This window comes from Mastigoproctus giganteus, chromosome 3 (genome assembly GCF_048544385.1).
Source record: "Mastigoproctus giganteus isolate SK-2022 chromosome 3, ASM4854438v1, whole genome shotgun sequence".
NCBI lineage: Eukaryota > Metazoa > Arthropoda > Arachnida > Uropygi > Thelyphonidae > Mastigoproctus > Mastigoproctus giganteus.
In genome coordinates this window covers 215,403,670-215,431,273 of record NC_143577.1, presented here as the reverse complement: position 1 = coordinate 215,431,273, position 27,604 = coordinate 215,403,670, and the positions used below count along the sequence as shown (strand labels likewise).

Here is a 27,604-nt window from a genome sequence, read left to right as displayed (position 1 = left end):
TTTTTAAAAAACCATACTATTCACGATCTATTTGATTTGAACTGTATTCAGTTTTATTTTTTAATATATACATTTTTATGATTTTTTTTTTTTTTTACATTTATGTTTTAATACCATCTAAATTTAATGTTATTGGATTGTGAATAAATCTGTTTGTTATTATGAACCACAACTTGAATATATTTAAATATAATTATATTCTATAATTCAGATTCCATGGTCAAGCTTAGAACTCCTTCTAAGCTAATATAAATATATACACTGATTTATATCTAATTTCACAGTTTGTAACTCCTTATTAGAGGGATTAATCATTATTTATTTCCATAAAGTCATTTAAGCAAGTTCCGTGTTTTAAATGCTAGTTTCTTATTAAAATGTTATAATGTGTTTTAAAAGTCCAGTTCCATATTGCATTGTAACTATTATATTATTTTGCATAAATCTCTAGATTATGATTAAGGATAATTTGAAATTTACTTTTAAACTTTAATTTAAAACTAATTATAGAATTGGATTTGTATCATATATTGTTAACCTTTTTTAACTTCATTTTGCATATAATTTCATAGAACCTGAAGACTAATTTCAGTAATGAAATCAAAATTTTGCCAATAGTTGGGATTGGGATTCTGTGGGATCTGAATGTACCAATTGTCCTCTGCATACCAATGAACTAATTAAAATGCATCATGCACAAAAGTGTCTTATTTAAAATTTTTTTTACTTAGCAGTACTCCATATAATCTCCTTCTTGAATTTAATAAGGCTTTCTTTTTCAGGCTGCTTTTCTCTCATGTTCTAAAGTTAGTTCTAGACATGTTCTAAAGCTAGTATAACAGCATATAGTTTATAAATACTGCATTCTGCCACTAAGGAGTAGCAGTGTATAATGTATGAAATAATGCTGCTACAGCAGCAGCAGCAGCAGAATGTTTTCAAGCTGCCATTGTAAACTTGGTAACAGTGTGAATGATCAGTTGAATGAGCTGCATGTAATTTTTAATATTTGCCATCTGGTGCATGAAAGTTGGCTTTTGCTGTACCAGCAAAAAAATAAAATAAAATAGCAATTTAAAAAAAAAATAATAAATAAATAATAAAATAAATATTCAACTCACTTCTCACATAGGTAGCAATCCAACTGACCTTTGATTTCCACCAAGCTGACATGTCAGCCTCAACCACCCACAGAGTTGACTTATTCCTTAGTAATTACTGGATGTTGGAAGTGGCTAATGAATTTCTGTTCCAGCATTCAAAATAGTCATTACAGAAAGATACTTACATGTATCAGGGTGGATCTTGTTGGTCTGTTTCTTGGTGAATGTGATTAGGGTAAATGTTCCAACTTTTCATCAGATCTCGTAGTCAGAGCCCAGCAGGTTTGTTTTCATTGTTTTACTCTTATAAAATAGCATCAACTGCAGATCAAAAAGGTATTAGCGCGAAGGCAGAATCTGAATTTTAGCTGCATAACTGAGCAGTGGGGGTTTCCTCCTGAGATGTAGCAGAGATTTATTTGCTTCTGTATAAAGACTTTGGACTGGGAATATTTGAAAAGTTCCCAAAATAATTCTCAGGGCACTGTTGGATGGTATTCAGTTTTATTAGAATGCTTTTCTAATGAAATCATAAATAGGAGCTCCATGATCTAAACTGAACAATTGGACATAGTTTGTTATTGGGTTTAGATGAGTTTTCAACCCTAGTTCAGGTTTAGGATGTATACTGTGCTTATACAAAAGTGGATAGCAGTAGATCTCCGTTCCATTAGGTAACAGCCATTACATGCCATCCAATATCTTATTTTGTTTATTGAAGTCTGAAGCTGTCTTCTTATAGAGTGCATATACTGCAATTGAGAAGAGATTGAGAGATCATCTGCATGTGGATGCTTGAACAGTATTTGGGATATCTTGTATTATATTGTTTATTCAACTAACAAACAACTTAGCACTAAGTATTGAAACTTGCGGGGCATCATCTTCTTGAACATTCAATTGATATAGTACAATCTGTATCGCATTTAGAAGGCTCTGAGATGCAAAAAACTTTTTGTATGAGATCCTAAGAAGTGATTGCCAAATATCCACCTTGTGTTGAAAGCTTTTTTGATGTTTGTAATTTGCAGAAGAGCATACAAAAGGTCAGTAGCAGAGATGACTCCTGTTGGGAATCCAGCAGTGCATTAAGTAATTTTTGTTTTTTTTCCTGCCATTGTTTCCTATGATCTGTCATTATGAGCAGATCCAACACCACTCCCAACTCCATTCTGTTTATTAGGCAGAATACTCAGGAGTTGTTTTATAAGTTCTTCAGAAGTATAGGTCTGGTTTAGAGCAAGACATATATAGAAACAACGGTTAATGCAATTCTCAGCATAATGTGAATAGCAACTGTTTCTAAGAAAGTCTGAAGAGGATTGTATCTGGATGGAACTCTTGTCCACACTAGAATTACTACACTGCTATGTGTAGAGGAAGTTTCATTTTTTTAAATACAAATTATAGCTCTTAATTTTGGAAGTCACCTGGGGAGTCAACTTAGTTTCTTTGAAAGCAAATAGGGTAGATCATATCTAGAGATCAGTTCATAGATGTCATCATTATTGCTGTGTAATCCTCTGCAATTCCATGGTATGATTTGTTGTATTTTATTTTCAAGAATGAAAATGAGCAGACTGTTTGTGGCAATCAGGTGTACTTTTCTTTTTTTGTTAAAACAGGCATCTAGACTCCTTTTCTACCTCTGTATTCTTGGTTAAATCTACAAAACATCTGGTCCCCATCTTGTGGCATGAAGATTTAACATGGTTTCGTATTGTTGATAATGTCTGTATCTGTATTGTTTGGTGTTACTGACATCACTAAACTCAACAGTCTTTGGTCTACATGTTTCTTCTGGTGTTTTATTACTTGAAGGACTGTTCGTTGGTACTTGATTGTTGTGTTATTATTTAGTCTACAAAACACTGCTTGGAAGATGGATGAAGGGTACCGATTCTGCTATTGATCTATCTGGAGGATCTATCACCTGTCTAAATCACTGTAGAATTGTAGTTTTGAGAAATTAAGGCATATATAAGTTTTGGTAAGGCTAATCATGTGCTTTTTCTTCTTGGTATGTCACTTTGTTTTTGATACCAATATTTCTGTATTTTTTTTCCCTAACCATAAATCACATTCCTTAGAATAAGCTGGGTGACTAACCTTACAAATAGGGCAGAGTGGTGATGATGCAGTGCATTCTATTTGGGTATGACTTTGAGATCTGCAGTTTGGGCACATGGCATCACCTCAGCATGTAGTTTGAGAATGGCCAATTTTTGATATTTGTAACATATGTAACATAAGGGTTGAACACACCAATTTAGGTAATTTATGTAATGCTGTATAAGCTTGCTTTCTTGCATCATTTGCCATTGCTAATGCTAACTTACTTTTACCAAAGTTGACAAATTCAGTGCACTGAAAATTATGACATTACATGTTAAAATCCCGGTTACTGCCTTTTTGAATCATTATTCTTCTGGCTAGTGTTACTTTCCACTCTTGCAACTCTTGGACTATCACATCTGAAATATTTAACAAGTATCATTTGTTTATAACTCCTTTGGAGGAGTTAAGAGGGCACATGGAGTGACTGTAATTGGTATTATTCCACTTGAGGAAGTTAGCTGTAATAACTGCCTGGAATGTCTTGGTTGTGCAAACTATTAGAGTTCTCCTGATTGGAGTTGCTTGACCCATATTGGGTGGCCCTGTGAAGTTTTCAAGAGACCTTTGAATAATGGAGAAAGCTTGCTCATAAGCTCAGTTGACAACAAGTGCACAATCAAGAAAGCTGATGGTTCTTGTTTATTTGTGTCCTTTTTTAATCTCTTTGGGTGAGAGAGGTCATGGTCAGTTTGGTGTGAAATCTTGAGAGCTCTAATGGTAGATAATCTGTTCTGTCCATTTTGTGCTAATTTTAGCTCTGGGGGGATAAGCTTTATCACCCAGGTTTTAGGCTCCACCACATGGCAAGTGGTAAAGTCGGTTTGTTAGTTGGAGCAGGAAAAAAAGAAAAGTGACTTTCTTTCTATGATTTGCTAACAGCTTATAAGATAATTTACTTTTTAAAATAAAAATGGAAGAAAAACTTAAAAAAAGAAACAAGAACTGTCACTTTGTAAGAAAATGCTTTATAAATCACATAGGTAACCTATGTGATTTATAAAGTAGCTGTATATAATGATTGAGTGTAGCTGTATATAATGATATAATTACGAATATAATAAACACAAACTAATCATACGTGCACTATTTTTAGTTTTTATAGTTTCTTCAAGGTAACAGAGGGTAAGTTCCTATTCCAACCTGTTGTTGGGGATTTGACAAGTTAGAACAAGACAAAAAAAAGAAGTACTTTCACAAAAATTGCTAACTATTCATATGAATTCTATTTAACATTTATAAATGAAACCAAAATTAGGAAAAAAAAAAAGTGCAATTACAAAGTTAAAGAAAAACAAAGCAAATTTAACCCAGCACAAAATTTTTTTATAAATTGTGAGGTTTTAAGTACTGTAACAGGAATTATATTGTTTAAGTAACAGATTCAAAATGGAGGAAATCAGAACAAAACTGGTTGAAGATTATGGTAGGGATAGTAATGTGAATAGGGAATATTTTCTGAAATGAGAATATTCTCCATAGTTTGACATAAGAAACAGTTTTGTGATACAAAGAAAAATAAATCTATATTACAAATGTGTTACTAAATATTTTTTTAAAATAAACATAAGCTATAAGATGATTAAAGTTTGCTTTGAAGAGATAAATCTGCCATATAGCAGATTCATCTGTTCAGGTTATGTGGGGCTCCTCCGTAGCCAGGTGGGCAGAAGCAGCAGTGCGTAGCACACGCTTCTTGATAGACCGGGGTTCGAGCCCGTGACTACCAAATACGGAGAATGCAGAAAGGTCAGGGAATGACCACCGCATATCCCGGAGCAATATGGCCTTAGTTGCTAATGCTCCTAAAAACCAAATAACAAACAAACAGGTTATGCTTTAAAAAAATATTAATAACACAAACAGAACAATGGATAATGGTATTAGTAGTAATTGCAAATGATGAAAGAAAGCATGCTTATATAGCTTCAGTAAAAAAAAAAATCACTCATCCATATCCTCCAAGAATTTGTCTAGCTCTCCCTTAAATGTATTCAACCCATCCACTTCCACAAGAGATGGAAGCCTGTTCCAACAGTCAACCACCTGCTGGCTGAAGGCAAACTTCCACACATTTTTCCTGAAACCATCCTTAACTTCAATTTATGCCTACTCAATCCATCCAAGGCTTTAAACACCTCAATCAGATCTCCCTCTCTCTCTCTCAGCAGGTGCCTGATCTTCAGATTCTGCAATTTGCAGAACTGAAGCCTTTTTAGGTAAAAGCACCCTTTTGTTCCCTTCACTCTGGTTGCCCTTCTGTGCACCCATTCCAGCAGATCTACACCTTCCTAAAGTGAAGTCTCCAGACCTGTACACAGTACTCAAGATGCAGCCTAACCATGGCCTTATACAAAGGAATAATCACCTCCTTATCCCTGCTAGCAAAATTTCTGAATATTATTGACAAAACACCATAAGCTGTTTTTGCACCAGTAAAATCCAAATTAATCAATCAATCAATCAACCATGAGCTGTCCTGGTAGCTTCTCTGCATGGCTCAGAGAATTTCGTGTCTGACAGCACAATTACCTCCAGGTCTTTTTCATTCTCCACTACACTGAGGGTAGTATCACACAGTTGAAAAGTTACTCTGTGGTTATTGTTACCCATTTGCAGTACTTTGCATTTGTCAATGTTAAACTTTAATTATCATTTCTCAGCCCATCCAATTTTCCTAGATCTTGTTGCAGTAACATACCATCATTACTGTTGTTAACCACCCTGCCAACCTTTGTATCGTCTGCAAACTTAGACATTAAGCCTTATATACAGACAGATTTCAATATTTATTCATATTAATCAATATTATTGATAAATATTGAAAACAACAATGGACCCAGCACTTAACCATGGGGAACTCCACTAATAGCATTAGTCCACAAAGAGCAGTGCCCATTGATAACTACTCTCTGTTATCTTCCATTTAACCATCCCTTTATCCGTAGCAGTAACTTGCCTTAATGCCACATTGCTCCAGTTTGTACAGCAGCCTGTTATGTGCAACATAACAGGTTGCTGTATCAAAAGCCTTCCTAAAATCAAAGTATATGATGTCAAAATGATTTTTTTGCATTCAGTTCTCTTTGGTCACTGCATCATAGTAACTTATCAGATTGGTTACACAAGACTGCCCCTTAAAAATTCATGCTGTGATTGGAGTATAATTGCATGCCTGTCCAAATGGTTCTGCATTACTTCTTTAACAGGTGATTCCGTTATTTTCCCTGGAACAGACTTTAAGCTAACAGGTCTGCAATTACTCATGTCACCTTTTGGTCCCACTTTATGAATTGGGTATATATTCACACTTCTCCAATCCATAGGGAAACTCCCTCCCAAATCAAAGTATGCTCTCATAATTATGCCTAAGGGTTTGCTTACCTCCTTTGCTGCCTCCCTTAATATAATTGGATAGATTTCATCCACCCCTTTTATATGTCCATCCTCAACTTTCCTTTCAGGAAGTCAGGATCACAAAGTCATCTAGCTCCTCATTAGAGGGTGATAAACTTCTAGCATCCCCTTTCCTAAAGAATTCCTCATGTGTGACTATAGATACAAAATACCTATTCAGTTTGTCTGCAACCTGAGCAGGGTCATCAACAGTTAACCCACAGACATCAAGTGGCCCAATGTGATTCAACCCCTTTCTTCTACTGTTAATATAAGCATAGAAGTCTCTGCTTTGTGCTCTTTGCCAGAGACTTCTCATAATCTGTGTTAGCTTGCCTAACCTCCTTTGTAACTTGATTACAGACTCATATTTTCTGTATCACCTGATAATTTATATGCATCCCATCTGACATCCATTTAGATCTAAGCCTTGAACAGTATTTCTTTGATGTTGGTATGAAAAGCCTAGTAGCTTCTTTGATTACTTCCCATTTAGAATTTGCAGTTGGTAATATCATCAGATGGCTCCACTGCACACAATTTAAAAACTATCTGAGACCTCTGTAGTCACTCTTTGGAAAGCAAAAGCCTATTCCTTTACCCTTGACAGTAGTTATATCTTTAATTAAATTTCACATAAGTAAATTGTGATTGCTGCCACCACCCAGTGGGTCTTTTACCTGCAGATCCTTAATGCATGAAGAATACCAGATCAAGAGTATTGCTTCCTCTTGTTCCTCTCTAACATGCTGTTTTAGAAAAATCATCTAAGAAATTCACAAAAGTCTTGCTTATGTGTGAGTGAGCAACCCACAAATTTCAGATATCTGGAAAGTTAAAATCTCCCATTATGAGACATTCTGATTTGCTGGCCCACTCCATTTCCCCAGGGCCGTTTTAAGAACTATTGGGCCCCCGGCGAATTTCCAAATGTGGCCCCAATTCAGTTTAAATTTTGTTTTTTTTTCTGGGTCTCCCTTGGTCGCATCCCTAACCATAAGTGAGGCACCCAGTAGGCTGAGGTTCCTGGCATCCGCCCATGCATTAAAATGGCCCAGCATTTCCTCGTATAGCTGTTTGGTATGCTCATCACGGTCATTAGGCCTATAACACACACTCCTATTCTCAAATTTGTTTTCCCACTGCCTATATCACATCAAACTGACTCAAAATTGTACTCACTCACCACCCAAGTCAACTGGATGCACTGCCTTAGATTTCATATTCATCTTAACCAAGGGCATAACCCCTCCTGTCCTGTCTGTCCTTACTGTATACATTGTACTCCCCATATTCAAAATTCAGCATAACTTATGACTGAGTTACACCACGTCGTCTCCCCTATTCCTACAATGTCTGTATTCAACGACGTAATCAGTACTTCAAATTCATCAAATTTATTTACAATGCTCCTAGCATTAGTGTACATGCAAGTATACATGTACATGTTCTTACTCTTAATAACTCTAACACAGTAATCATTTATTCTGTGATGACCCACAGCAGGGCATGAAATCCCAGACATCTTGCTTTCCAGGCTGCTGCATGTGTCAATAGTAACAAGCACAGATCATGCTGAGAAAAATTCTACCCCATGAGGCTTGCACATTCTCTCCAAGGCTGAATTGATTGACAAGGCTCTCAACATATACACCTTCCTATCTTGTCTGGGCAGAATTACAGACACTTTCCTCAGATTTCTTACTCTCATTTTCTTTAGTGCCAACGTGTACAATATTGCCTTAAAAGATGATATCTGTTCTATGTCATTTACTTTTGCCCCCTGGAAAGCATATCCTGGTCCTATTCCACCTATCTTTCTTGCACAATGTATTTCCCATTTCACTGACAACAGAGTCAGTTTGTAGGTGGAACATTCATTCATTCATTTCCCTGAAAATAAGAGTATTTGTCTGTAGGTTGAACATAAACTCAAGCTGTAGCATCAAGTACTCAGCCCTGGCCTTCAGTGGAAGCAGAAAAATCCCCATGGTCAAAAATTAAACACAGCAAAGTATATGAATTTGATTGAAATACCATCTGCAACCCTATAGTATTGTAAACATCTGCTTTTCCATTGGAATGCAACAGACTGTTTCTTCCACATTAATAACACTACTCTGCATTATGAAAACAATTTGATGTTTTCTCAGAAAAGGGCATTTCTGAATCATTTTCTAATGCTCATTTCTTCCACCATGTCAGGTTTCTTCAAAAAAACAAAAGAAAATTTGATTTTTAAATTTTCTGCCAAAATTAATAAAAATTTTGGCAGAATTTGTGCAATGAAATTACTTATATCAGCCATGAAAACACTATTAAAAATGGCAGTATGGTAAAAAGTCCACTAAACACACCTCTCATTTTAAAAATTGATCTACAATAGGTCAAATTTTTATTTCTTTGATTTTCTTGCAGATCCTTCTAGTTTACAGTTCCTCTTTGGCATCCAGCAATATTCAGCCATATGCTGACATTAGCATTAGTAGAGGCATATGATGCAAGAAAGCAAGCTTATGCAGCATCAGCCAAAAAAAAAAAAAAAAAAAAAACCCACTTCCACTTCACCCCTTCATTCGTTCGAAATACCTGTCTAGCTAAGCCTTAAATTTATTTAGGCTATCAACTTCCACAACAAGGGATGGAAGTCTGTTCCACCAACCAACTACCTGCTGGCTAAAAGCAAATTTCCGCATGTCTATCCTACATCTGTCCTTCCTCAATTTGAATTTATGCCCTCTCAGGTGATTATTCGGAGCCAGAGAAAGAATCCCATCAGCATTGAGCATGCTCAAATCATTCAAGGCTTTATACACCTCTATCAGATCACCTCGCTGGTGCCTAGTCTCCAGACACTATAATTTAAAACTACAGTGTCTGGAGACTAGACAGACACTGTAGCACTGTAATTTGCAAAACTTAAGCCTTTCTTCATAAGAGCACCCCTTTGTTCCATTCACTAATCTTGTTGCCCTTCTCTGTACTCGTTCCACCCACCTCCCCTGGTTTTTCACTAATACTTTGTAGATTTTCTGGGAAGTAGTATATGCGAGAGTGTAAAAAAATGTACCTTGACACTCACGTTGCAGCCCAGCTTCTTGAAGTTTGCCAACATATTTTCAGCTTTATTCTTCTAGTCTGAATCTTTGTTGTTCCCTAAGAAGTTTTCAACAACAGACCTGAAGCTAATCTATGCCTGTTTTCTTTTTTATTCATAGTTCCCTCAAAATTTAAGTCCATCATCAGTTGTTTGTGAATTTGAGGTCCAACAAAAATACCTTGTTTTAGCTTTTCTTGTTTTACAGAACACTGCAAAAGTTGTCAGCCGTGTTATAAGTTTTATGAAAAAAAAAAAGTGTAAGAGTTAAAAATAAGTTTAATACCAAGGTAGTTATACCAAGGTAGTTGAAATGGACCTTCTTAGGTAAAGCTTTCACAAACTATTTCATCAAACCCAGTTTGATGTGCTAGGGTGGAAGGAGGACAGTTTGGGGTCTATCAATGGTTTACAAACTATGTTCTTTGATCCAGGCAACAAACTGTCCCTCTTTGGCCAGACCTTGACATCCCAATTCTTACTCCTTGCCCAACTGTCCTACTCACACAAAAAGCAAGGAATTTTTGTGTAGCCAGATTGCTGTCCAAGTAACATGCCTATCACTTTAAAGTCAGCACAGACAAACAAACCAACCAACCAACCATACTTAATATTTGTCAACAACTTCTTCAAGTTCTCATATGTTTCTTTCAAATGCATAGAGTGAGCTACCGGAATTGACCCATATCTATTTCCATTGTGGAGCAACGCACCATTGAGACTCCTCTTGGATGAGTCAATAAAATGTATCCACTGTATAGGATTGTAACTAATTCCTAAATAGTTCATTAAGTCATTTATATTACTGCAAAAAAACATAGAATCATCCTTAGAAAAGTAGGGGACTAGGTCTCATTCTCTGTTCCATGAGAAAAACATCCCATGTGCTAGAAGATTTTTTGATCTAAGTCTAGAACCAAGGTGTTCTGCATTTTCCTTTGGTAAAATTACAGTGGTTTGTAGGCCCCACCAAATCCTCAGAATTGCAAATGGCATAGCCTTTTTTTTACCATTTTTCCACAATCTCAATGCTTCACACAGATTTGGAAAACTTTATGTGCAGCCCCTTGCATAACTTGATCACCAAGTTTCATTCCAAAATAAGCAGAATACATATTTTTTACAAATTCTGTCACATCTTGCTTTGCTTGAGGACTACATAACTTACACAAACATAACAAAATAAGTTTGGATAATTACAGTGGATAATTTCAAACATTTGTGTGAAGTTTGGATAATTTCAAACATTTGTGTGAAGACATTTTACTCACTTTTCAGCATAAGTTTGACACGATAATGTCAAGAGCAACCTGAGCTCACACTGATAAATACTACTGCATGGACCTCTCAAGGTCAAGAAACAAATGAAGGCGGTGTTACCAACATATGAAGATTTAGTTTACAAATTCCCAGCATTTACTCCTAACTTAATTACATTCAATAATATAGCTCATGCCATCAACTTAAGTGATTTGTGAAAAAAATGGTATGTGAGAGAGAGAGAGAGAGAGAGAGAGAGAGAAAAATGAATAACATTGCTGAAATCAGCATAAAAAACTGAGTAGAAAACAGCTGTTAGTTTCCAAACATTGAAAACCATGCAAAGTAGTGTAATCAAAATTAATGTATCATATAAGGCAATGGGAAAATGATATGCATCATTATGAAATGCAATAAACCTATTGTAAAAGTTATTTGTTTTGTTTATAATTATAATCTAAAATCCCAACCCCTCCAAATTATACAGTAGTAGTTACTAAACCTTTTACATCTGGAATCTTTTTTGTTTGAGGGGGGGATGGACAGACATCATTAACACATACAAAATGGTAAATTAATATTACTTATAGGCATACAAACACTGAAATTAAGAGTTTGTGCAATATAAAAAATATATTTGCATTTCCAATTAAAAAAATTATATTTCATACATCTATGTAATATAGACGTATGAAATACAACAATGTTAGGTGGTCATTGCATAAATTACTACTAGAAATATAGGACAGAAGGAAGAATAAGAAGTAAGAATAAAAGAATTTGAAGACTGATTCACATTCATTAATATTCATATTTCTCCAATCCTCTCAGTGTACACATCACTCTAAACTTACTTACTTCATATATTTTGGCCTTGTTGACATTATCTTTCTGGCATGTTTTTCACATTTAACATAGCTATTTAATATAATTTTTCTTGCTATCTGCAATGTTAATATTGTGCCAGCACAAACTACAAACTTAACCTCCTTTTCTGATTTCAAAATATAAAGGAACATACCACTACATGTCTCCTTTCTGATTTTATCACCTGGCACTGTTGGTTGTATATTAAGTAATGTAACAGCAGCCATAACCTCACTATTCACAAGCACAAAAAGAAACAAATGCTACCTGCAGGATATTATTCTGTATCAAAGATGAAGAACCGTTGTCACCTAATGGCAGCTGTGAAGTTGATATCAATAATCATAAAAGAAATACATACAAGTCATGAATTTAGAATTTGATTGGGCTGTATATTTGAAGAACACCACACTTGGCTGAAACTTAAAACATAAGTGCACTATAAAATGATAAAAAGAGATTTTCTATGAATTTTACAGGACACTGCAAAAGTTGTCAGCCATGTTATAAGTTTTATGAAAAAAAAATGTGTAAGAGTTAAAAATAAATTTAGATTATCTGTGTTTTTTGATTATTTATGTCTCATTTCTTTACCATTAGTCCAAATAAATGGAAGTTTACTGTACATGTACAGCTTTCAACTATACGTATACAGCATTCATCTACACTTCCACCTAAGTTTGGAATTACAGTGTATGACAACAGTTTTCATTAATTTTTTTGAAATTAGCTATGACAATGTAAGGTTTAATATAAAGAAGCAACACATTACAAAGTATTTTAAGATTTTTTTATTAAGCATTGAAAAATTTACAGCAAAAAATATATTGAAATGATTAATATTAACTATATTTATTTCTTATCAAAATATCCTCCATGATATTTTATCACTGCGGCAGCATTCTGGTAATTAATTTTATAATAGTGTTTTGACTAACATTATTCCAAGTGATCTGCAAGGTTTCCCATAAATTTTGTGAAGATGGGCTGACTTCATGGTCTAGACGATCCCATAAAAGCTCCATTGGGTTTAAGTCAGGCAATTGGGATGGCACACTATAATTTGCAATACTTCCACCTGTTGTTTAGTTGCTAGAAAGGTCCTGCACAGCTTAGAGTTGTGCTTTGGATCATTATCTTGTTGTAACATAAAATTTCTTCATGCTGTTGAAGTCTAGAGGATATTGCACTATATTCAAGAATGTTCAAGTTTTATAGCCTTCTTTCTTAAAATTCCTTCTATTCTGACAATTTTACCTTACCCACTCCAAAAAAACAGAAGCAACCACAGATCACGATGGAACCACCACCACCACCATGCTTGACTGTTGGCAACTAAACAATGTGGAACATTTTTCCTTCAGTTGATCATATCACAAACTCTACACTTGGTTTTAATAATTTCAAATTTCGATTCATCTGTCCACAGTATATTTTTCCACTTTTAAATTCTGCTAATGTTGATGGCTCAGCCCAAGCCAACCATTTCTTTCGATTTTTTGGTTTTCATAAGGGTTTTTGGACCATTATATAACCATAAGGGCATCCTTGGACTCAGGGGAGGTTCCCATGGACTGGAGATGTGCAAATGTATCCTCAATTCACAAAGGGGGATTGAAAGGTGACATGAGTAATTACAGACTTGTTAGTTTAATTTCTGTTCTGGGGAAATGATAGAGTCACTGGATAAAGAAGCACTGCAGGATCACCTATACAAGACTGCAGTTATTGTTCAGACACAGCACGGGTTTGTTAAGGGGAAGTCTTGTCTGACCAATTTGACTGGATACTATGATGTGGTCACAAAGGAACTGGATGCAAAAAATAATTTTGATATCATATACTTGGATTTTAGGAAAGCTTTTTGATACTGTTGCACATGGAACACTACTGTACGAGTTGGAGCACTATGGCATTAATGGCAAGTTGCTGCTGTAGATAAAAGAATGGTTGAGTGGGAGAAGACAGTGGTAATCAATGGACACTGCTCTTTCTGCACTAATGTTATTAGTTGAGTTCCCCAGGGGTCAGTACTGAGTCCATTGCTGTTTTCAATATTTATCAATGATATTGATGAAGGTATATCAGGCTTAATGTCCAAGTTTGCAGAAAATACGAAGGGTGGTAGGGTTATTGATGATAGTAAGGATGGTATGCTGCTGCAACAGGATTTGGAAAAGTTGAGCTGATGGGCTGAGAGGTGACAACTGAAGTTTAATATTGACAAATGCAAAGTGCTGTATATGGGTAGCAGTAATCCCAGAGTAACATATCAACTGTGCAGTACTACACAGGGTAATGGAGAATGAAAAAAAAAAAAACCTTGGGGTAATTGTGCAGTTAGATATAAAGTTTTCTAAGCAGTGTAGACAAGCTGCAAGAGTAGCTCATGGAGTCTTGTCAATGATATATAGGAATTTTGCTAGCAGGGATAAGGAGGTGATTATCCCCTTGTATAAGGCAATGGTGAGGCCGCACCTTAAGTACTGCATACAGGTCTGGAGGCCTCATTTTAGGAAAGATGTAGAGCTGCTGGAACAAGTACAGAGAAGGGCAACAAGATTGGTGAGTGGAACAAAAGGTTGGTGTTACCAAGAAAGGCTTAAATTCTGCAAATTGAAGCTTCTGGAGACTAGGCACCTGCGAGGTGATCTGATTGAGGTGTATAAGGCCTTGAATGGTTTGAGCAAGCTCAATGCTGATGGGATTCTTCCTCTTGCTCAGATTCTGCACCTGGGGGGGACATAAATTCAAATTGAGGAAAGAAAGCTGTAGAACAGATGTGCAGAAATTTGCCTTTAGCCAGCAGGTGGTTGATTGCTGGAACAAACTTCCATCTGTCATGAAGATGACAGCTTAAATAAATTCAAGGTTGAACTAGACAAACGTTTGGAGTGTATGACTGGGTGTATGAAAAGGGAAGGATTTTTTTTTTTTTTTTTTTTTGGCTGATGCTATATAAGCTTGCTTTTAAGATGAAACTTTACAGTGGATCTGTTCCTATCGAACTCAGCCCAAATTTCAGGTGCAGTAAGTCATCGACTGCATTTAGAAATCAGTGTTATTGTCTTATCTTGTGCTTCTGTTGTAACATGTGGTCATCCTGGTTGGTATTTGTCCTTTAAACTGTCAGTCTCTTGAATTGTCGAATGGTAGTTTGTACTTCTTTAAATGAAATACCTAGTTTTTGCCAATAGTTCTCATGGAATAACTTTCTTTATACAGAGTTCAATACGCAATTCGTTATTTCTTGCCATGTTTATCATGAAACTTACACCAAGCATTCTTTACAGATTTCAATTTTATAAGTTAAAGCTCTAACTCCTGAATTTATATTATCGCAAAACACTCTAGAATTATCTACAATTTTCTATAGTATTGAAACAATATTCCCACTCTCTATAAATTTCTTAAATATTATTTCAATTTTTTGATTTTTATATATAATAAAAAATAATTTTAATAAAAATTTGTAAACATATTGGTCCTATTTTAATAAAAACCTTGAAAATTAAGAAAAATGACATGTGATTTCAAACTTTTAGGCGGGAGTGTATAGGTAAATATGAAGTAAATAATAAAATAATTCAGCATTTCACAGATTTAAGCTTTACTAAGCATATTAATACAAATATATTAGCTTGTTAATGTCTTGATGATTATGGTTGCAACATGTAAGAATTGATTTAAATTTAGAATGCAAACATACAGTGTTTGAATTTGTATGCTGCCATGAAAAATATATGGTTTGTTGTGAACTGAGTACTGTTCACTTTACTTTCTTTACCCATCTTTACTTTACCTTTCTTTACTCAATTTAACAAACATGCTTGTGTGACATCTAGGAGACATCCCCTTTTTGTTTTACTCTAACTACAATTTTAAATTTAGTAAAAAAAAAAAAAAAGCTAAAAAATTAATTTTTAGCTTTTTCACTGAATTGTAAACAGTAGTAATTTTTTATATCTTTTAGAATTTAATTTTTACTCTTCCCCCCCTCCCAATGATTGAAACTCAGACACTCACGTGCATCTGTATTTTTGTTAGCTGTTCATATTTAGCCAGCAAAACCAGAGCTTTACAGCAAGATTAGACATGTGTCTGGCATCTCACATATACCACAATGGGAATGGGAAATGTCACTGTATAGCCAATTATAGAATACTGTACTGGTGGGCAAAGGTACAACAATAGGATTTGATTTCATTTAAAAATTAAAAAAAATAAATTTAACAACAAAGTTGTAAACTCTTCTGAGTAAGGGCCATTGAAAAGTATAAAAAGGAAAGCTAATGACATATTAAGAGAGATTGTCATTTTTCATAATTTTTTTTTTTTTATGGAACTTGCAGATAACATCCAGTGTTTTGTAGCTGAGTGATCACTGTAGGAGTACAGTTTACACACATATTAGTGGACTATGTTTCAAATAAACATAAGTGCGAAATATGGTTAATGATAAATAGTCTTGCCAAATATACAGTGTAATCTCCTCTGATATATATTTATTAACCATCAAATAAGCAAAAAACAAAATTTTTAATTACAATTTAGTCATATTCTTTCAACTTGACTGAAGAAAGAGTTACTTAGACCAAGTAACAATGTATGTGCCGTTAGTAGGGAACATTCTTGTGAGAGGAAATAGTATACTGCATGCAGTGACTAACTGGTGGTTCACTTCCTTCATGCTTAATAGGATGGAGTAAATCACCAGTAATGCCTGGTAAAGTAAAAAACAACTTGCTAATAATTCATTCCAGCATGAAACATGACAAATATCACCACTATATACATTTGGATAAAATTCATGCACAAGATAACTTTTGTGTAATAAGAGTAATTATTGACATAGGGTGAGTGTTATATTATATAGAAAAAAAAAAAAAGAAAAGAAAAGCTATTGCAACTAAGACACTTCTCTGCACATATTTTGTATTTCATTTACTAAGTTAACTGATCTTTAAATTTAGAATGCCACAAGATTACTGTTAATATGATGTCAACTTATTCAGTCCGTCTCTAGAAATTTATTTGGGGTAACAGATTATTAGATTAACTTGAGCTATTATAACATTTTATTATTAATGATTAATAAATTAAATGAAAATAATGTACTCAATTTTTTGAATACTAACTTTTTTTAAAAATATTTTTGTAGGTTACACATACCAGATGGCACTTTAGTATGCAAAAAATTAAGTATGTTATTTTGTTATAACTTTATTAATTACTAACTTGTTGTTGATTGCATGAAATTTATATAAAACATTGCCAACTTTATAACACATTTTCACCATATCCAATAGAGACTTGTCACTTTTTAATAGAGAAGCTGTGGCAAAAAAAAAGGGAATTTTTTGCCAGTTTCTCTGGAATAACTTAAATTGGAACAATTTTCCCATTTGAACAGTAGTCTTTCCTGTGGAATATTGTCAAAAGCTTTACTGAAATTTAAGTGTGCCATATCAAAATTTATTTTTTTCATCCAATCCTTTGTTACTTCAACATAGTAGCTAATCAGACTGGTCAGGCAAAATGTCCTTTTCCATGCTGCGCTTTGGAGAAAGGGATGCATATCTCCAATTGGAGATAAACATTCCTCTCAAGATGATCCTACATTACTTTCTTATCCCTGATTCCATTATTTTCTTTGGAACAAGTCAACCTTATAGGTAATTGCTCTTCCCTTTATTACTCTCTTTATGAAAAGGAGACATTTGCATATCTTCAATCTTTAAGAATTACCCCCAAATCCAAGGATGATCATATAATTATGGTCAAAGGTTTGCTTATCAACCTTGTTGCTTCTTTTAATATAATTAAATAGATTCCATCAGCCCCAGGTGCTTTATTCACTTTTAGCTCCAGTAATTTCTTCTCCACTTACCTTGGTTATCAAAAAATCACTTAGTTCTCAATTATAACTTGATATACTTCTAGTATCCCCATCCCTAAAAATTTCATGTATTTGAATGTGGATGCATAATATTTATTCAGTTTGTTAGCAACCTGAATAGGACCATAAAAAGTCATGCCATTCACATTTAGTGGACCAACGTGGTTCACCTCTTTCCTTTTAGCATATACATCAATATAAGCACAGGAATCTTTGCTACTTTTCTTTGCATTCTTAGCCAAATATTGACCATATCTCTTAGGTGGTATAAAAAGCTCAGTAGCTTCTATGATTTCTTTCCTCAACACTTTCCTTATAGAATTTGCAGTTGTTAACTTCACCAGTTGTTCCCACTGAAAAGAATTTAAAAATTGTCTAAGACCATTGTAGTCATCTTTATAAAAGCAAAATGTCTCTAGGTGCAGTGTCCAAGATTGTATGTGCCTTTTAACCAAGAACATAACTGTTTTCCCCATCCTCTCTGTCCTTTCTGTACACATTGTATTTACGATATACAAATTCTGCATCCCCTATGTCCAAATGACATTGTGTCTAACATCCCTACAATGTTTTCATTTGATGACAACCAATACTTCATATTCATCAAATTTATCTACTACTCTTAGCATTAGCGTACAATCATATATATATATATATATATATGCCTCTGTAATCCTAACACAGCCCATATATTTGCTTATCCTATGAGGACCTGCAATCCCAATGGCAGTTCAAGAATCAATTTTGTCTCTACTCACAGCTGCTGTTAAATTAGTTTGTGTATCCTCAACTGACAGTTTGCTGACCCACCTAACCCTAGCCTCAATCATATTAGCAAATATTCTTGTACCCTATTTAAAGTGTATCCTATTCTTGTAAAAAGTCTCTCCTGTCAACAAGCACAGACCATGCTGCAAAACATTTTACCTCATGAGCCTTGCAGAAGCCCTTGAGGGCTGAACTGATTGACAAGGCTCTATATAGATAGGGGTGTTATAATAACATTAATTTTTATGTCATAGTAAATTTAAAGATCAGTTAACAAGTAAAGTATAAAGGTGTAGTACAGAAAGTATGTATTGATAGATAAAGAATACTTACTATACTGTGAAGCAAGTAAGCTTTCTGAAAGAAGTGAGAGATTTCATATAAGACAAAACAGTATATAGGAGGTATGATCAAAAAATTTGGGTACTGACTTTGTATATTGTGGAGTTACAGCTTTGTATTGGTATAGTATTAGTCACGTGGTGCAAGGAAGCCTGGGCTTTTGCTACAATTACAAAAAAAAAGACTCCCTCCAGCTGAACTTTGAATTTCCCCAAGCTATCAACATCAACTACCCCACCCCTCAGGCAACTAATTCCAATAATTAACAATTAACAACTTACTGGCTAAAAGAAAACTTCCTGCAGTCCTGTCTAAATCTTTCCCACCCCATTTGAATTTATGGCCTCTAGGTCTAGAATCATTTATGATAGTGAAAATTCCACTCTCATTCATTTTATTTTCATGTCTCAAAGTCATATACATTTCAATAAAATCTCCTCTAAGGTGTCTAGTTTCCAAGCTCTGTAGCCCACATATTCAAAGTCTTCCTCACATGAGTGCCCTTTTGCCAATCCTGTCAAGCATATTTCCCATCTTTGGACCCTTTCAAGAAGCTCAATGTCATTTATTATTATTTTTTTTTAGGTGCAGTCTGCATATCTGGGCATAATATTTCTGGCCATCCCAGAATTGAGTGAGTGGCCAGTTTTAGTTAGTAACTGGAAAGTTAAAATCCTCTATTATAAGACACTGATTTCATTCAATTTTTCTATATAGTTGTTCATTATGTTTATTGCAGTCATTTGGCCTGTAACATATTCTTCTTCTGTTTCGTTTTCCTAGTGCTTAAGTGACACTAACTGACTCAACATTACATAGAAATCCAGAGCAACTGGATGCAGAGCCCAAGGTTCTATGTGCCTCTTAACCAAGGGCATAACTCTTTTCCCCACATCCTGTCTATTCTTTCTGTACACATATTTACAATATTCAAAGTTGTTCGGAAGAAGCTGTGCTTGATGCTGACTATATACTACTATACTGATCATGATATCATCTGCAAATTTTGACATCAAGCCCTCTATCCTTTCAGCCATGTCATTTAAGAAAAAATGAGTAGTCCCAGCTCTAATCCTTGGGGAACTCCACTTCTTTCATAGCCCAATCTGAAGAATAACCTTTAATCACAATCATCTATCTCCTGCCCTTCAGACATTCTGCAATCCATCCATCCATCCTAGGATTTTTCCTGTGATTCCAACACATTCCAGCTTATACAGTAACCTCACATGCAGGATTGAGTCAAATACTTCGCTGTAAACAATGTCAATTATTTGCTACATCCAACCCATGAGTGACTCAAAATAGCTAACCAGGTTGGTTAAACATGATTTTTCCTTTACAAAACCATGCTATGTTTCCTACAGAATTTCATTTCTATCTAAATATCCCCCCCCTTGGGGGAATAACAAGGACTAATAGATTAACAGTAGCCACTGGCAGAGGTGAAAGTGATTCTTTCACTGCTTCTCTTGGAATGAGCAGCAGCCTGGAAAACAAGATGCAGGATATTTCAGAGACTGCTGGGAGTCATTGCAGTACTAAGTAAACACATAGGTTGTGTTAGGGTAGCTAAGAATAGGAACAGGTGCATGTATACTTGTGTGTACACCAATGCTAGGAGTTTGGTAAATAAATTTGATGAATTTGAGGTATTGCTCAAAACATCCAAGGCAGATATTGTTGGGATATCAGACGTGGTGTCACACAGATATAAGGAATGCAGAACTGGAATTTGGGGAGTACAATGTGTACAGAAAGGATAGACAGGATAGGAAGGGAGGAGAGGCCAGTCGACATCGCTGGACAGTGCAGTGTCGAGTCAGTTTGGTGTGACATAAGCATTGGGAGATCAAAATTGAGAGTAGGAGTATGCTATAGGCCTAATGACTCTGATGAATATAATAAGAAACTGTACAGGGAAATGGAGTGGGCTAGTAAATCACAGAGTCTTATAATGGGGGATTTTAATTTCCCAGATATTGACTGGAATTTGTGGGTTGGTCACTCACACACTAGCAAGGCTTTTGTGGATTTATTGGATGATTGTTTTCTACATCAGCATGTTTGGGAGGTGACTAGAGGGAGTAATACTCTTGATCTGATTATCAGTAGTGATTCTTCATGCATTAAGAATCTGCACATAAAGGAACCACTAGGTGGCAGTGATCACAGTGTGCTGAAGTGGGATTTACTCAAAGAGGTAACTACCATCAGGGATAAAGGGAAGGGTTTTTGCTTTCGTAAAGGCGACTTGGATGGTCTGAGACAGTATTTAAATTCTATACAGTGGGACCAACTGATGATGTTACCAACAGCAAAATCAAATTGGGAAGCATTCAAAGAACTTATCTTGGAAGTTACTAGGCTTTACATACCAACTAAGAAATATTGTTCAAGGATTAGGCCTAAATGGATGTCATATGAACTAATGAGACATAGGGCAGAGAAGAAAATTTATATGTATCCCATATGCATGGGATACATATAAATTAATGGGTGACATGGAAGCCTATGATAGATATAAGTTGGTCTGTAACCAAGTCAAAAAGGAGATTAGGCAGGGAAAGGCAGATTATGAGAAATCCTTGGCAAAGGATGCAAAGAAAAACAGAAAAGAGTTCTTTACCTATGTAAATTCTAGAAGGAAAGGGATGAATCAGATTGGTCCACTTGATATTGATTGTTCAACAGTTGAGGATAATGCTCAGGTGGCTAACAAATTAAATGAGTATTTTGCATCTACATTTGTACATGAGGAGCTATTCAGGAAGGGGAATACCAGAGGTGAAGTAAACTCTGGCAATGAGCTAAATGATTTTGTAATAACTGAGAGGGAAAGTGGAGAAATTGTTGAGGATAAACATAAAAAAGGCACCTGGGGTGGATGGGATCTATCCAGTTATATTAAAGGAGGCAGCAAAGGAAGTAAGCAAACCCTTAGCCATAATTATGGGAGCTTCTTTGGACTCAGGGGGAGGTACCCATAGACTGGAGATGTGCAAATGTGACCCCAATTCACAAAGGAGGACCAAAGGCTGACACAAGTAATTATAGATCTGTGAGTTTAACTTCTGTTCCAGGAAAATTAATGGAGGCACTGGTTAAAGAAGCACTGCAGGATCATCTAGACAAGACTTCAGTTACAGCTCGGACACAGCATGGTTTTGTTAAGGGAAAGTCTTGCCTGACCAATCTGACTGGATACTATGATGCAGTCACAAAAGAACTGGATGCAGGGAATAACTTTGATATCATATATTTGGATCTTAGAAAGGCTTTTGATACTGTTGCACATGGAAGACATATGAAAGTTTCACAAATTGGAGCAGTGTGGCATTGGAGGCAAATTGCTGCTATGGATAAAGGGATGGTTGAGGGGGAGAAGACAGAGATTGGTAATCAATGGACACTGCTCATCATGGACTAATTGTTATTAGTGGAGTCCCTCAGGGTTCAGTGTTGGGTCTATTATTGTTTTCTGTATTTATAAATGATATTGATGATGGTATATCAAGCGTAATGTCCAAGTTTGCAGACAATACAAAGGTTGGCAGGGTTGTTAAGGACACTACTGACGCTATGCTGCTGCAACATAATATGGAAAGGTTGAGCAGATGGGCTGAGGTGGCAAATGAAGTTTAACATTGACAAATGTAAAGTACTACATATGGGAAACAGCAACCCCAGAGCAATGTATCAACTTTGTGGTACTACACTGACAGTGGTAGAGAATGAAAAGGACCTGGGGGTAATTGTGCAGGCAGATATGAAGTTCTCTGAGCAGTGCAGATGGGCTGCAAGAGTAGCTCATGGTGTCTTGTCAATGATATACAGGAATTTTTCTAGCAGGGATAAGGAGGTGATTATTCTCTTGTATAAGGTAATGGTCAGGCCACACCTTGAGTAGTGTATACAGGTCTGGAGGCCTCATTTCAAGAAGGATGTAGAGCTGCTGGAACGAGTACAGAGAAGGGCAACAAGATTAGTGAATGGAACAAAGGGTTGCTCTTACGAAGAAAGGCTTAAGTTTTGCAAATTACAGTGTCCTGAGACTAGGCACCAGCGAGGTGATCTGATAGAGGTGTATAAAGTCTTGAATGGTTTGAGCATGCTCAATGACGATGGGATTCTTCCTCTTACTCAGAATAATCACCTGAGAGGGTATAAATTCAGATTGAGCAAAGACAGATGTAGGATAGATGTGCAGAAATATGCCTTTAGCCAGCGGGTAGTTGGTTGGTGGAACAGACTTCCATCCCTCGTTGTGGAAGTTGATAGCCGAAATAAATTTAAGGCTCAGCTGGACAGGTATTTCGAATGAACGGAGGGGTGAAATGGAAGTGGTTTTTTTTTTTTTTTTTTGGCTGATGCTGCATAAGCTTGCTTTCTTGCATCATATGCTTCTACTAATGCTAATGATCCTGTAATGCACTCATCATCATTGCCACGATAATTCTGTCAACCACTAGAGTTAGACTGTAGGTAGGTAGTTACTCACTTCACTCTTTAGAGCCACCTTTACGTATTGGTGAAACAATGACACTTCTCCAATCGAAGGGAGTAACTCTTAAGCTTAGTGATGACCTCATAATTAACCTCAGTGGTTCAATGCATGCCCCCCCTCCTCAAAATTACTGGGTATATGCCATCAACTCCAGGAGCCTTACTTGCCTTTAGGTTTGAAAGTTAAGTTAAAGAAAAATTTAAGTTAGTTAGAAAAAAAATAATCAGAAACTTCAATATTGCTAATTTCATGCTTTCTAGCTTCACTTGCATAGTTTTTCTTCACCACAACACAAAGGGTCTTTTTCTGTAAATGCTGATGTAAAGTACTATTCAATTCATCTGCAACATCAGCAAGGTTATCTATAACTTTCTAGCATCCATTATGCAAGGATCCGACATGAGTTGCACTTTTTTTTCTTAGTATTTGTGTACAAGAATACTAAGAATAAAAACTTGTTGAAGAAAACAATTGTCAAGAAACAGCTTGTTAAACATGGCGACTTATGTAGACATGATAATGCACGAATCACCCATTTATTTTCAGTCAGTTTAAATTAGCATGCATTGAACTGAATGTGTGTTATGCATTTTGTTGTATTTTAAAATGGGTTATTTTACAGAGCAATGAATTTGCAACAAATTTTGTTTCAAATTATGAAAAGTGTAACAGAAACAATGTGCAAAACAGCTTTTAGAGAAGATGTTTCAGTGTTGTTCAGAGAGTTTTCAATGGTTCACAAAGTTTAATAGTCACTTGTCCATTGAAGATGATTCTCACTCTGGCTGTGATTCAGCATTACCAGATAATGATTCATTTGTTTGTGTTCATGAGCTGATCAGGAGTGATTGGTGTTTAACTGTCCATTAAGTTGCTAGTGAAACTGATTTCTTAAGAGCTATGTCAATCAATTTTAACTCAAAATTTTGGAGTGGGATGAGTTTCAGCCAAGTTTGTGCCTTGCATCCTCATTAATCACAGAGAGCAGCAGGTTCTCATGGTATGATCTACATTAATGTGCTGCTGCTGGCCCACTTTTTTTTTTTTTTTTTTTTTTTGTTTCATTATTACTGGTGACGAATTGTGAGTTATGACCAGAAACAAAGGCCCAGTGCTCTCAAAGGATGACAATCGCAATCAAATGTTTATTTTTTTAGTAAATGTGAGTGTCACAGAATTGCAGCTTGCATCATGAAAATGCCCCTGCACACTCAGCACTTTTCATTCAAGAATTCTTTGCAAAGCACTATCAGTGTGGTCCCCATTCACTATACTCATGGATTTGGCTCACTGATTCCCTTTCCTCCCAAGCTTGAAAGGTCACAGAGAAAATTATTATTCAGAACAATTCAGGAACTGTTAGCATTTCCAACAAAAGCTAATCAGGAATGTTGCAGAAGTGCTGGAATTAGTGTATATACAGTGTCAAGGAGACTATTTCAAAGGAGATCTTCATTTTCCAAATATTAGTTTAGTCCCCTGAACTTTTTGATCATATTGTGTATAAAACATAAAATAATACATTTTATAGTTATAAAAACTTTAGGGAAAGTTTGTTTAATGTAATTTTTTTATTCATAAAATTTCATTGTCAAATGGCTGATAACAAATGCCCTTTTTAAAAGTATTACTAAAACAAAAAATAGAAAAAATAAATTATAAAAAATGAAACTTTATTATAATTATTCTTTACATAAAAAATGCTGATCATCATTGAATACATGATAATGTACATACTAATTAACAAAAGAAACTAAAGCATAACAATGGGTTTCAATGTACAGATTTATTCATGTGTATATATATATATAAACAGAAATGTGAACATGCTGGACAAAATATATTATCAGTATTAATGATCAAACATGAGACTGAAAGATCTGTTTTTCTTTATATCAAATATAAGAGAGAATCTCAAATTTTTTGTAACAGACAATAGGAATGTAGTGCTAAAATGAATATTTGTGTTAAAAACATGTCTGTAATCTTGTAAATGAAACAGTAAAATATTTAATATGTGATTTCAGTTCACTGGTCCCTTCATTATGAACTTTAATATAGGGTAGCTATTATTTACAGGCAGAATATACAGCATCTTATTTAACAATTTTGAGAGACCTAATAAAAAGTGTCACCCAATTAGAAATTGTATACAGAAGGAAACAAGAAATTGTGGATAAATTCATTGTGTATTGTAGTTTATTTCAATTCACATTATTCAGATAAACAGAGACATTTCAACAATTGTGACATGTCTTTTTCTATACAGTTTTTTTTAGGTTAACAAATAATACATAATAACAGATATTTTAATTGATGATAGGCTTGATGCTGTAATGGGAACGAAGTGGATGTACGAATAAAATGGTCACAGAGAATCATATGGACACAAGTTGTACGTATGAAAGATGCAGCGCTGAGAGATTTTAGTTATTATAGTAACCTGTGTACCTAATTTTTCTTTTAGTGTGTGCTCCAAAAATGGAAATTGAGACCCTCTTTTGTGGAGAAGAGAAAAAAAATATCTTTCATCTTCTTGTCTGGGGAAAATGAAGCTACAAAAGGATGAGAACCCGGAAAAAATATATGCTGGAATGAGAGGCCAATGTAAAAGGATCAGGTGGATGAGAAAATATTAAGTTTTACCATAGGAGCAGCAGTGGGGAAAGGTGAACTGGAAGTCGTTTGGAGATAAACTTATCCTTAACTGACAAATGGGAGCACCCTTCTGTAAAGTATGCTAGAGCCCATTAAATTAAACAATAGATATATCTATTAGAGAGACATCTAAGTTAATTTCATTATTCCTCAATTGTTGTGTTTCCTTTCAATTTGCATTTTTACCTGCATTGTTATTGAAGTAGTTTGACCATAAAGAGTAAAATTGCAGGCTTAATTTCATTTTTGACATATTTTTTACATAAGAACTCCTGCTCACAAAACAGATTATCACAACTGCTTTTCCTATATATGTAACTTTCAACTGTGTTGCAATTTTCAGAATTGATAGAGAAGACTGTGTGCTGCTCTTTTTATTTGAAATGTGGAATGGCATTTCACCCATTTGTGAGCAAATTCCATTAGTCCTATTATGTGAGTGCCTATATAAATTATACCAATTGGTTTAAACATTTAAAATTATGCTTTCAATACAAAAATGCATTATTCATGGCTGTGTAAAAACAAAGGCACTCCTGCTCAAAGACATGAATTGGCTTGGCTGTCTACCAGTTAACGATTACCAGCCATAGCATATTGTAGTTGATTCTGTTGTTTAGTAAAATCTTAACACTGGAGCCATCTTGTAAGGATTTTTTAAATAGGATTTTTTTTTTTTTTGTTAGTCATTAGCGCATCAGCTTCTGTGGCCATATTGCACTTCCCAAGGTTTTTGCATTTTTATACTCTGATCCAAGTCCGAGGCAGGATTCGAACCCGCGACCTTTGGGTTGCCAAGCAGGCACTTTACCCACCTGGCTATCCCAGTCAGATCTTTAAATAGTCTTCTGTTTTGTATTATTGAAACAAACAGACTCAGGTAGTGATAAGCTGGACCCAATCAGCTGGCCACCTATTGCAAAAACATACCCAGCAACCTTATATTCATTAAGAACTCTTCCCATCTCTAAGAAAACTACAGCATATCAATATGTAAGCCGAGAATATACTGGTAAGTATATTGACCACGGTTTCTACTAGCAGTTGTAACAAGGTATATGAAATCTGCAATTTCTTTTCCAATCAGAAATATTAGAATTAATATATAGGCCAAGTGAACCCGTAAAATATATTAGAAAACTTTTTTTTTTTTTTTTAAGTTAAGTAAATTATGTTGTTTCTTCTTAAGAAGAAAATTAAAACATCTGAATTAAATGGAATTTTTCTCTCTAAATAATCATTCTTATACCATTTGAATTTTACACAAAAATTAGCTTATTTAGCTTTATTGACTAAATGTACTATACAAATTTGGTAACATTTCGGAACCCATCATACTTGGCTGTACTAAAGGACAGAAAAACAAATTGTTATAATTAATTATTAATTAATTTATGCTTTACTATAAACATTCACAATTATCTATGATTTGTAAATTTTAGACAAATAAAGTAAAGGTAAATCCGACCAGCTAAACTATTAACAGCTCATTTATACTTACATTACAAAGTATAGATAATTGAATGTTTGTAGTAACACATAATAATTAATTGTAACAAATTTCTTTTCTGTCCTTTAGTACATCAGACCAT

The 27,604-nt window shown here is 35.0% G+C and overlaps 1 protein-coding gene across 2 annotated transcripts in view; it reads right to left on the bottom strand.

Annotated features, from left to right (window-relative positions):
* Syx1A (Syntaxin 1A) overlaps positions 1–27,604 on the bottom strand; it is a 483,435-nt gene that overhangs the window by 12,670 nt on the left and 443,161 nt on the right. The window contains exon 10 of one of the 2 annotated variants that reach the window (XM_090369618.1): positions 16,386–16,561. The exons of the other annotated variant lie outside the window; for it this stretch is intronic. Coding sequence (XP_090225744.1) covers positions 16,424–16,561 — 138 coding nt within the window. The 3' untranslated portion in view covers positions 16,386–16,423. Of the gene's footprint in view, positions 1–16,385; positions 16,562–27,604 lie in introns of those variants that run through there. 2 annotated transcript variants of the gene reach the window in all.